Source organism: Diaphorina citri, unplaced genomic scaffold (genome assembly GCF_000475195.1).
Source record: "Diaphorina citri unplaced genomic scaffold, Diaci psyllid genome assembly version 1.1 scaffold1217, whole genome shotgun sequence".
NCBI classification, from domain to species: Eukaryota; Metazoa; Arthropoda; class Insecta; order Hemiptera; family Psyllidae; genus Diaphorina; species Diaphorina citri.
Genome location: NW_007378646.1, coordinates 43,218 through 55,839, shown reverse-complemented (window position 1 = coordinate 55,839; position 12,622 = coordinate 43,218). Strand labels below are relative to the sequence as shown.

Sequence of the window (12,622 nt, the reverse complement as noted above, 5' to 3'; positions counted from 1 at the left end):
CGTTATTTACAATTACTATAACCCCATAATGTTGTAGGACTTGTACCTACATAATGACCTTCTTATGACATTGGCCCTGACTGTACATGATTAGCAATATTATTATTAATGTTGATGTAGGTACTTGATTTTGACTTTCCTTATTCTCAAACTCATATTCTTGACGTACTAATCCTACTATCTACCTACAGTCCTACATAATATGAGTAGTAAACTCTCTCATTTCCAGTTTCCTCTAAGGTAGAAAAAGTATTTTATGTGACTTCCTAGATCAAGCGTGCGTGCCGGGAGGCGCGCGAACTTCAAGGGTTTGAAGCGCCAGCCGCCCTATAGTAACACACGAATTTTACTTTACGCCAGCCTAGTTTCTCGTGCCTTGCTCGCTTGCCTTGTAAGCGCTAAATCGTGGGCTCGATCCCCGTCCGGGCCGAACTTTATCCTAAACAAATAGGGTTCGTTCTCGGAACGGCTGACTTTCTCCTATCCTGTCTTCCTCTCTTCGATTTCGGGACGATAAGACCTCCGTTGTTACAGTTCGTTCTATCAATATCAAGATTTTTTTTTGCAAAAACAAACCCATTATTTTCTCAATCAATTGATTAATTTCTTATCACTTTCAAAAAGGTACGTACAGGTACCTATGGGTATGTAATTTAAATTGCTTTGACCTTGATATACCACGTGACTGCTGCCTACCTTCCTAATAGCTATTGCTTGGTTGGCAAAACCCCTACCTACCTACCTCCAATGCGTAAAATAAACATGGAAATATTCGAAGAATTTTTATCAGCATAAAATTATGTATAGGGCTACAGGTAGATAGGATATTATGTAAAAGCTACTTTATATGGCCCAATGATTTGGCGCTTAACAAACAAACCCGCCTAAAGGGACGGTTTCCAAGCGACGTGTTCTTTGTGCCCCGTTCTTGCTTGGTTGGCAAAACCCCTACCTACCTACCTCCAATGCGTAAAATAAACATGGAAATATTCGAAGAATTTTTATCAGCATAAAATTATGTATAGGGCTACAGGTAGATAGGATATTATGTAAAAGCTACTTTATATGGCCCAATGATTTGGCGCTTAACAAACAAACCCGCCTAAAGGGACGGTTTCCAAGCGACGTGTTTTTTTTTCACCGTTTAACGTGATACTTTTTTTTTTTTTTTTTTTTTAACTCGGTTTCATCTACTATCGTAGTGCTATGTCGTTAGTTTGAGTCCAAGCCAAGTCTAAAATCACATTTGTTTGTATGATTACAGCAAGTCGTAAGGTGCGTGTATACGCGGACGGGATCTACGATATGTTTCATCAGGGACACTCACGACAGCTGATGCAGGCCAAGAATGTATTTCCCAACGTGTATCTAATAGTGGGAGTGTGTAGTGATGCGCTCACACATCGAAAGAAGGGCCGCACTGTTATGAATGATATAGAGAGGTGAGTAGAATAGAATATATCTTATTTCTACTGCCTGTATTGGACTTAGTCCCTTCATCCCGGTATCAGCGTCTAAAGCTAAAAACAGAGTGAGGTGGAGAGCATAGAGCAGGGCTGTCCAACCGGTCGATCACGGTTTGATTTCATAGTCGATTGCGACCAGCATACCCAGCAGCGTTTGAACCTGACAATATCATCTTACACACCCGATTACTCCAAACTTGTGGACCAAATTCAGAGTCGAGTCTCTCATTAGGTAATTCAATCGCAAGACTGTATTGAAAATTCAAGTCAATCTCCCTCTAAAAAGGTTGGGCACCCAGGGCATTGATCATCGAGCAAAAAGATCTATGCACTTCGCTCCACTGTGTTTTCAGTAGGCTAAACTCTGGTAATGTAGCTAATGGTTGTCTTGATTTGTGTGCAGGTATGAAGCAGTAAGACATTGTCGTTATGTAGATGAAGTAGTGAGAGATGCACCCTGGGAGACTGATGATGAGTTCCTTGCTAAACATAAGGTAAGTAGTGACCAGTGTTATTATAGGGTTAGGTTAAACGCAAAAAAGAGTTTTCACAATTAGAGCAGTGATTAGTGTTATTATAGGGTTATGTTGAACACAAAAAGGAGCTTTCTTTTCACTGTCGTAGCTTCTGAATAAGTACCTACCTACCGAAAATGTTGGTGATTGTATTGAAAAATCTCGGAAAATTATGATAAGCAGAATCATTTCTTCTACTTGTGAACAACAGAAAAACGAACGTTGTAATATAGTTAAAAATTAAAACCCTTATTTATTTCATCCAAGTCATTACAGGTATACGGGACCCAATTGGTAGTAAGCCCGGGACCCAATTGGTAGTCGACTACCTTAAGAAAAAAGGTCATGAGACCGAATTGGCGTTCTTCCTCAATTTCTTTGACATTCCTAAGTCCCTACCTATGGTAGTTCCAATATCCGGTCTCCAGTCGACCGTATTATCAAGAACAGAGGCCTATCCTATACCTACCAAGTCCGATAATTATTTATAAGACTTAGTAAACAATGAAGTACCTAGGTATGCATAACTTGATGACTCCTAGCGAAGTACTGTACCTACCTACTTTTAAACGCAAAAACGGCAAATTTTCAGGCATTTTTTTTTCTATTCAAAAGTCATCGGCAGCGCTGCCGGGTCGCGCTGCCCGGCAGCTAGGATCGGAATGCCACCTTAAGTGAACTAGGCTGACTTTCAAAGTTTTATGTTCACAAAAAATATAAAAATTTCCCTAGGAGGGAGGGGCTCATAGTCAGCCCCGAAACTGTGTCCGGCCCTGTGTAAGGCAAGGAGTTTTAATTCAGGACCTGACGACCTTGGGAAGGTACTAAAAGAGTTTCTCGGATTGTAATCAGTGGTTTCCGAGGAATGCTTACGCCTATTCTTAATTCATGTGAAAATTCATTGACTATTAAAAAACCAAGCTGGTGGAAACCTTATAAAATCTACCTACGAAACATGTAGTAGATATATGTCGAGCTACGTAGTAGATAGATATGTTCAATGAAGATGAAGAAGAGTAGCTACGTTTTAAAAATGTATGGCTAGACTGGATTTTTTACTGAAGTAGAAAAAGGTAGGATGTCCAAGCTAAGCCTACCTATTTAGCCAACATTCCTTGTGAAAAAGGAATACATTAATATCTCATTTAATTAAATTTTTTACACTAGTTAGGTACGCAGATCATTTGAGGCAAATTGATTTATTACACCTACTGTAAACTGTTGATTCCCATTTTATTTTAATCATACTTGATTTTAAAATTAAGAATATTCAAGGACCAAAATTTAAAGAATTTTTCATTCTATGTTAATTTTATTTTGGTTACATATTCCTATTTTTTGCTATTCTAATAATTAATAAATTTCCCTTTTCTCTTTGTTTCAGAATTTCAAGCTTGTGAAAAAGACAGCAATACCTCATCTCTCTTACGAAACCAAAGAATTCAATTAAGACTTTAAGTTTAACCTTATTTAAAAACTTTAAAGACGTCTGAATAATTTCCCCAAGGACTTACCAAGTTGAAATTTTCAAACAATACCACAACCAATTTGAAAGAAAAAAGACTAAAAAAAAATAAATAAGACAAAAAATAAAATAAAAAATAATCTTTGAAGTTTCAAGTATTTGAAGAATCCTAGAAAAATCAAAGACATATTTTTTTATTTTTTTTTCGTGTGTAATTTTGGCCACATAAGCCCCCTCCACACGCCATCTACCCCTGTTCAAAATCCAGTGAGGCCCCCCAGACTATGCAATAATGGCCACATCCACAAGTGAAATTGATATCGCTGCCACCAGACAGACCAGATCCACACGGAAACGAAAATTGCCCAAAATCATGGAGGCTTCATCCACAGGTAAAATATGGGGAGAGAGAGAAACAAACAATAAAATTTATTTGACGAACTGCCCAAAGTTTGGGTTGCCAAAACGACACAGCATACTTTTCAGACAACATTCTTCTTTTTCTTCGCCTTTTCCCGTGTACAGGCGGGGTCGGCGTTTTTCGTCAGCCTCTCAATCAGCCCTAACTAGGGTGATTGCTTTGGGCTGATATTTGGTTTTGGCTACAAATTTTTCGAGTGGATGCCCTTCGCACTCAACCTTTCCTAGTTCTTTAGCAAGGGATATTCAGGCTGGTACACTCCCTGTTTAACGTCCCCCAGCCAGACAGAAAATGATTAACTGTTGTTTATATTTGCTTCCTCAGGTGACAATATAGATGAAAACGGAGGAGCTTCGAGTCTCATAGACAGTATGGGAGATCACATCCCTAGTTTGAATAACGGTGTGGATGAAGCTCTATTTCATGACAATAATAATGGTACGTGTGTAGTCAGCTTATGGTATGGACAGCATGAAGCAAAAAAGAACAATCCATAAGTGGAATTGCCTTACGGATGGTTCTTTTCAGCTTAATACTGGCCATACGGAAGACGACGAAGATGATTCCGATACCGATAATTCCAATTCGGCCGCCGACAACGATAAAGCGCGCACGTAGATCTGACCTTTGGGGGCTTTTTGGCCACCCCTTTGCCTGTATAGATTTTCAGAGGAAACCCGCCTGGTTTTGTGAAGGGACTTCCTGATTTCGTGAAATATTAGAGACCCTTTCTGGTTTAGTGATGGAACTTTGGCACAAAGATGACAAATTGAGAACCAATGGTATTGTCGAAATCTTCATTCAAGAATCAATCAGCTTCCCGATTATACAGAGGACGAGTTAGAAGTTAGGTCAAGCCTCTCTTTCGCTTCCCATCTTTTCAGACGTGGAATATCAGCCAATCAAATGTGAAGGAGTTGAACGTTAGACACCGCCTTTAACGCTCTTCCTTCTTTCCAGACGACGAATAGCCAATCAGATCGCGAGGGAAGTATGAAATTAAAAAAAAAAAAAATCATTTGATAGAGAGAACTGTAACTGTTGAGGTTTTATCTTTCCGAGAGCGAAGAGAGTAACAACATCGAGCGCGAAGCCAGCCGTTCCGAGAAGGAACTTTGAGGATATAGTTTGCCACGGGCGGTAAAAGTCCCTTTATTCCAACAATGGGCTACCACTATTATTGTTGTCGAATTGTTAAACAAAGTTGTGCATAAAATTATCTACCATGGCTGGGATTTGAACCGACGCCCTCCTTTCTGCCAGGGGAGTGTCTTGACCTCTACACCACCGAGACAGGTATATTGAAACGGACAAATTGACTATTTGTAGTTAAAACTTGAAACTCGCTTCATTCATTAACTCTACATTTGGTCCCGGTTTCACAGATTCCCCGAAAAAGGCCGTCTCCTATCCCTCTCTGGAGCTGCAGGAATCCACCTCCTCCATCTCCATCACTAAACCAGCCCCGTTCAGCGACGAACCAGAAGCAGTGGAGGAGAGAAACCAATGTAACTACGAGCAGAGAATAACCTATGATGACGCAAAACAAGGCAAAGGTAAGGCTTGGGAAAGGGTACTTTATCTAATAGCATAGGACCGAAAAGTCCTTTTTGGTCTGCAATTTCAATACTCCTCGTTTATTGAATGTCAGCTGCGCCGGCGCAATGGTGAAAGCACTTTGAATGCACCAATAGACATTGGATCACTGAAGTTGATCAATGTTTAGGCAATCGCGAGGTGTTGAATTTTTCCCGGTCAAGCTTAGGCTAGGTGAGGTTAATGTAAGTAGGCGGGTAGCTTGCCGCCAAATGTTGAAGCTCCCCCAACATTTTTTTTTAACTCGGTTTCATCTACTATCGTAGTGCTATGTCGTTAATTTCCCCATCCGTGGCACAAGTTCCGGCTTTTACGGATGGGTGTATACCATTTGTTAACAATTTATTTGATGAGAGAGTTGTTCTGAATCTCAAATAAATGAGGATAAAATTCCATGCCTCGGCTGGGATCGAACCCACGCCCTCCTGTTTACCAGGCGAGCGTCTTGACCACTAGGCTACCGAGGCAGGTTAGCATCCATCAGCACTTGACGGAACCGGTGCATTTAACATGCTACCACCGCGCCACTAGACGAAATTCGTTAATCGGTTACTAGCTTAATATAATAATAATATTATTATTTAACTCTTTTTATTTGGAATATTTACAAAAGTATAGGTACAATAAATATATACAGAACAACAAGATTAACAAAAGAAGAGAGGAAAAAACAATTACAAAATAATAAATTAATAACAAAAAGTAAAAAGAAAGAAATTAATTAAATTGTAAAATAAACTATCTACAAAATATTCCAACTAAGGGGCGGGATTAATGCCTTGGGCATTCTCTTCCATCCAACCCCAAATACAAAACTATCTACAAAATATTCCAACTAAGGGGCGGGATTAATGCCTGGGGCATTCTCTTCCATCCAACCCCAAATACAAAACTATCTACAAAATATTCCAACTAAGGGGCGGGATTAATGCCTTGGGCATTCTCTTCCATCCAACCCCAAATACAATTTGATTTATTAATTAAATTAGCCAATCTCACAATATGTGTGTTCTGTAGCTCAAGAGTTGGAATGTTAACGAGTAAAACTTGACATAAAGAACACAGAGAATGAGAGAGCAGATATACATACTCGTATACATACTTTGTCGCTGGTTTTGAGAGAAGAGAGTGAGCGGGGCGCTTGGTTAGGAGATGGTGGCCGAGCCTATTCTGTTCGGCCGGGCTCGGGTTCCTTCGTATCTATCACGGAGTTTGGAACGTTGTGGATACCTACTCTAAATACTTAAATCGCGATACCGGCGCGGACAATGTGTGTCCAATTTTAGGCACTTTTCAGTCCTATCCCAGCAGGATAAAAAAAGGTTGTGTTTTCCTTTCTGAAACGGAAACGATTCGAATGGTGCGCCATCTCAAATTTCCTATGGTTTACTACAGGCGCTGTCACGCCAAAAGAGAGGAAACGTGCTTCAGAAGAGAGGACATTCCGATAGGAAAATATTACATAAGGTATGTCATCAACCTATACCTAACTATAACACTAAATATTTACATCCTTGTATATCTTATAACTTAAACATAAGGTATGTCTATTATTAAATATGTTTATATTAGACATCCTAGGTTATAATGTTATGAAATAGGTAACTACAAAACTTATTACCTTTATAGGGCGGGAATCGAACCCGCGGCCTAGCGCTTACAAGGCAGACGCACTACCAACTAAGCTAACTAGGCTGGCTCTTATTACCTTTTCGTATATAACTTAATTATAAGGTATGTCACCAACCTATACCTAACTATAACACTACGTATTTACATCCTTGTATAACTTAAACGTAAGGTATATGTATCATCCATCATTAAATTACCTCTCCTTCTCTCTTCGATTTCGGGACGATAAGACCATAGCAGTTACAGTTCCCTCTGTCAAACCCCTTAAAAAAAATGTACATGTACGAACTGAAAAAGTCCACGGAGATGGACGAAACTCGAGTCGGATAAGATCAAAACCGGAACGTGTATCCATTGTATCATATAAAGGTAATAAGTTTTGTTGTTACCTATTTCATAACTTTATAAGGTATGTCACCAACCTATACCTAACTATAACACTACGTATTTACATCCTTGTATAACTTAAACGTAAGGTATGTGTATCATCCATCAATAAATTACCTTTGTAAACGGTTTTTAGTGACGAGCTTTTTACACACCATTCGGTGACAAGCTACCCGTCTCCTCACATCAACCTCACCCAGCTTGAGTGGAGCCCGGAAAATCCATCAGCATTTGACGGAACCGGTGCATTTAACATGCTACCACCGCGCCACTAGACGGCTTTTTACACACCATTCGGTGACAAGCTACCCGTCTCCTCACATCAACCTCACCCAGCTTGAGTGGAGCCCGGAAAATCCATCAGCACTTGACGGAACTGGTGCATTTAACATGCTACCACCGCGCCACTAGACAAAATTCTTTAGACTCTTGAGTGGAAGGTAACCACTAGGCGAGGTTAACGCCGGAGGCGTTTTCTACCACCTAACCCTTAGAGCTCCATATAGCTTAATATAATACTAATACAATTTGATTTATTAATTAGCCAATCTCACAATATGTGTGTCCAATTTTAGGCACTTTTCAGTCCTATCCCAGCAGGATAAAAAAAGGTTGTGTTTTCTTTCCTTTCTGAAACGGAAACGATTCCAATGGTGCGCCATCTCAAATTTCCTATGGTTTAGTACAGGCGCTATCTCGCCAAAAGAGAGGAAACGAGCTTCAGAAGAGGTGACATTCCGATAGGAAAATACGACGAAACAAACAAAACAGTTTTCCGTCATTACTTGATCAGTTCATTCTAATGCCCCATCCGTGGCACAAGCTCCGGCTTTTACAGATTATTATTTTCGAATAACAAATAATATCGAATAACAAATACAATTTGATTTATTAATTAGCCAATCTCACAATATGTGTGTCCAATTTTAGGCACTTTTCAGTCCTATCCCAGCAGGATAAAAAAAAGGTTGTGTTTTCCTTTCTAAAACGGAAACTATTCCAATGGTGCGCCATCTCAAATTTCCTATGGTTTAGTACAGGCGCTGTCACGCCAAAAGAGAGGAAGCGAGCTTCAGAAGAGAGGACATTCCGATAGGAAAATACGACAACAAAGTAGTTTTCCGTCATTACTTGATCTCTTGATCAGTTCATTCTAATGCCCCATCCGTGGCACAACCTCCGGTTTTTTACAGATTATTATTTTTTTTAATATCGAATAACAAATAAATGGAGGAATAAAACTAAAATAATTATCGAGGAATAATTATTTAATTAAGAATCTTCATTAATTAAAATTTTTAATTTTAAATGGAGGAAACTTATTAAATAATTCTAACAATCTGTCATGCCTCCCACAGATCGACTTCATCGCGCATGACGACATCCCGTACATGTCAGAGTTCGGCACGGATGTGTACGCACACCTCAAAGCGCGCGGCATGTTCGTAGCCACGCAACGCACAGAGGGCGTGTCCACGTCGGACATAGTGGCACGCATCGTGCGTGACTATGATATATACGTGCGACGCAACCTGGCACGCGGCTACACGGCCAAGGACCTGAATGTGTCCTTCCTAAATGTAAGTGGGGAAATATTTATTGAATACAGTTGATATAGTTTGTTATAGGGTTCAAATGTGGAAAATAATGTTACTATTTCCTTTAGATGGAAAAGATGGAAATAAATTTGTTATTTAGGAACAGAATGTGGAAAATATTTAGTTGTTAGGGAGCAAAATATGGAAACAAATTTGTCTCTATTTAGGGACAAAATATGGGAATTAATTTGTTTTTTTTTTTTTTTTTTTTTTTTTTTCGAATTAGGCGCTTTAACACTTTTGTGATAAGGTTTTATGAAAGTCGCTGTATAACTGCTAAAGTCTTTATCGTCCCTAAATCGAAGAGAGAAGGGAGACAGGATAGGAGAAAGCCAGCCCCGTTCCGAGAACGAACATTATCCGTTCAGGATAGAATCCGCCCCGGGCAGGAATTGAACCCGCGACCTAGCGCTTACAAGGCAGACGCGCTACCATCCAAGCTAATTAGGCTGGCAACGACCAAGATCTTTAGTTTTACCTTCCGTTCGGCGACAAGCTGTCCGTGTACTCCAGATTGAGTGGGGGGTCGGGAAAAGTCACATGACTTCCCAGATGGTCATCCATCCGAATACCAACCTCCCTCAACGTTGCTTAACTTTAATGGTTCTAACTTTGTCGTAAACGGCGTAAACCCTAAGGCTACCTCGAAAATTAAAACAAAACCTTTGTGAAATCTAAACACAAATCACTAACGGTCTTTTATTTCATAGATGAAAATAAAATTAGAGAGAGTTGTTCTGAAAAACCAATAAATGGAAACTTATAAAATATATATATATAAAAATATAAAATAATTCGAGTCCAAGCCAAGTCTAAAATCACATTTGTTTGTATGATTACAGCAAGTCGTAAGGTGCGTGTATACGCAGACGGGATCTACGATATGTTTCATCAGGGACACTCACGGCAACTAATGCAGGCCAAGAATGTATTTCCCAACGTATATCTAATAGTGGGAGTGTGTAGTGATGCGCTCACACATCGAAAGAAGGGCCGCACTGTTATGAATGATGTAGAGAGGTGAGAAAAACCATTCTAAGTTTAGACTACAACGCAGAATAAACACGCACCCAAGGAATTCAATTTAAATGCTTCAAAAATGCCATTTTCGAAGGTTGAAAAAACTTATTTGCAGATGAAATTTTTATTTTTATTTATTTATGAATGTCGGCAAACATTTTTCTCGTCGATATCATTGTGGCCTGAATGAGATTAAAACTGTTTTGAGGTCCATTCGATTTTTTTTTTTTTACATATGGTTGTCTAAAAGGGAAAACCCTCGTAAACTCTTTCGTAAAAAGAAGGAAAAATCGCAATGAAACTTTATTTTGTATTTATATGTATATACTTTTTGTTACCATCAGTTAATAAAGTTTGATCCAATTGTGTAATTATAATAATAATAATAATGAAGAAAAGGGATCAACCTTCTGAAATTCGTATTTTTACTGCCTGCATTGTACTTGGGCCCATTATTCCGGCATCAGCAGTCTAAGGCCAAAAGCAGAGTATAGTACATCGAGCAGATAGACGAGAGTGTCGATAAACCGCTTTTAAACCGCATAGAACTGAGAGTAAATGACGACGTAAAACCGCATAGAGCTAAGAGCAAAAATCTGGTGTGAACATCACACGACTTTCCTTATCCTATTGAATGATGCTTATTTGTAATAAAAAATCTGGTGTGAACATCACACGACTTTCCTTATCCTATTGAATGATGCTTATTTGAGTGTTCTTTTACCCTAACTTTTACATATCTCTAACCGTTTTGTCGCTATAGCTGAAAACCGCCAAAAAACGGTCGAAATCTGTCCAAAAGCGGTCAAAATACCGCCAAGCGCAGCAACCATCTCAACCCAACGTTTTGTGTTGCATCTTTGTCACATTTGTGAACTACACGGTAATTTTTTTTTTTTTTTTTTTTTTTTTTTTGTAAAATATGGAAACAAATTTATTATCTATTTAAGGGCAAAAAGTATGGAAATTAATTGGTTTTTTAGGGCCAAAATACTTGAACTAATTTGTTATTTAGGGAAAAAATATGGACAGTATGTTTTGTGACAGAAAATTATAATTATGTAAGTGAGGGAGAAAGTGTGAAAAATAATGTGTTCATTTGTGGCGAAAGTGCTAATCCCAACGTTTGGGAAGCAAAGGTGCCCAAATTTCATCGGCAATTGCGAACTTTCTGTCCCACTCAACCTCACCCTATTATTGTCCATTATTCTCTCCTATTCCATGTTACTCCCCAACAGGAGAAGAAGTTCCGGTTCCAGAACAAGATCGAAGAGTTCAAGGACCGGTCGAAGCGCGTGATGGAGAACATTGGCGAGCGACGTGTCGACATGATTCAGAAGTGGGAAGAAAAGTCGCGCGACATTATCGACACGTTCCTGCTGCTGTTCGGTCGCGAGGGGCGACTCAAACATATGTGGAACGAAGGGAAGGGGAAGTTTCTGCAAGCGTTCAGTCCACCTGCGTCGCCCACGAGGAGTAGAGGCCGGGATTCGTCCAGCCCGGAGATTAATTATGAGGCCACAAGGTAAGTTGAGAAGTTGTTTAGTTTCTGCAAGCGTTCAGTCCACCTGCGTCGCCCACGAGGAGTAGAGGCCGGGATTCGTCCAGCCCGGAGATTAATTATGAGGCCACCAGGTAAGTTGAAAAGTTGTTTTGTTTCTAATTTTCTACTCTTGAGTGTTTCTAATTTTCTACTCTTGAGTAATTATGAGGCCACCAGGTAAGTTGAAAAGTTGTTTTGTTTCTAATTTTCTACTCTTGAGTGTTTCTAATTTTCTACTCTTGAGTGTGAAAAATTGGGGACAGTTTATACATTTCTTTTTTTACTCTGAAAGCCTCTTTTGAATGTTGGAGAAAAAAATCTCGAGATTTTTTGGTGTCAGATATAAAGCTCATCTTGGAAAAGTTCCAAGGTCAATTTGTTTTTGTCTTTTTTTTTATTTTCTTTTCTTTATTGGTTACTGAGTTACTACTTATTTTTTTCCTGTAGTTTGCTTCTCATTTTCTTTCTTTCTTCCTCTTTTTCTTTTCTTTTTCTTACTCTTGAGTGTTTCTAATTTTCTACTCTTGAGTGTGAAAAATTCGGGACAGTTTACATTTCTTTTTTTACTCTGACAGCCTCTTTTGAACGTTGGAGAAAAAAATCTCGAGATTTTTTGGTGTCAGATATAAAGCTCATCTGGGAAAAGTTCCAAGGTCAATTTGTCTTTGTCTTTTTTTATATTTTTCTTTTCTTTATTGTTTACTGAGTTACTACTTATTTTTTCCCTGTAGTTTGCTTCTCATTTTCTTTCTTCCTCTCTTTCTTTTCTTTTTCCTACTTTTCTATTATTATTCTTGATATTCTCTTAAAAAATTGAGACAGTCTGCATTTCCATTCCTTCATTCTGAATGTTTTTCAAACTATTTATTTCTCAAGGCTCTCCTCCTGACCACAGCATAAATGGCTTTCTCCTAACCTGTCTTCCTTCTCTTCCTTAGCAGTTACAATTCCCTCTATCAATCCTATATAAAAAAAATAT

At 38.9% G+C, this 12,622-nt stretch overlaps 1 protein-coding gene across 2 annotated transcripts in view; it reads left to right on the top strand.

The window, feature by feature from the left end:
* Window positions 1-1,266: 1,266 nt before the first annotated feature.
* The window catches only part of LOC103514747 (choline-phosphate cytidylyltransferase A), a 33,722-nt gene continuing 22,366 nt past the window's right edge, over window positions 1,267-12,622 (top strand). The window contains exons 1-4 of one of the 2 annotated variants that reach the window (XM_026827642.1): window positions 1,267-1,442; window positions 1,870-1,960; window positions 8,841-9,062; window positions 11,339-11,625. In XM_026827642.1, coding sequence (XP_026683443.1) covers window positions 1,306-1,442; window positions 1,870-1,960; window positions 8,841-9,062; window positions 11,339-11,625 — 737 coding nt within the window. In that variant the 5' untranslated portion in view covers window positions 1,267-1,305. The remainder of the gene's footprint in view (window positions 1,443-1,869; window positions 1,961-8,840; window positions 9,063-11,338; window positions 11,626-12,622) is intronic. The other variant, XM_026827641.1, reaches the window with a different exon arrangement.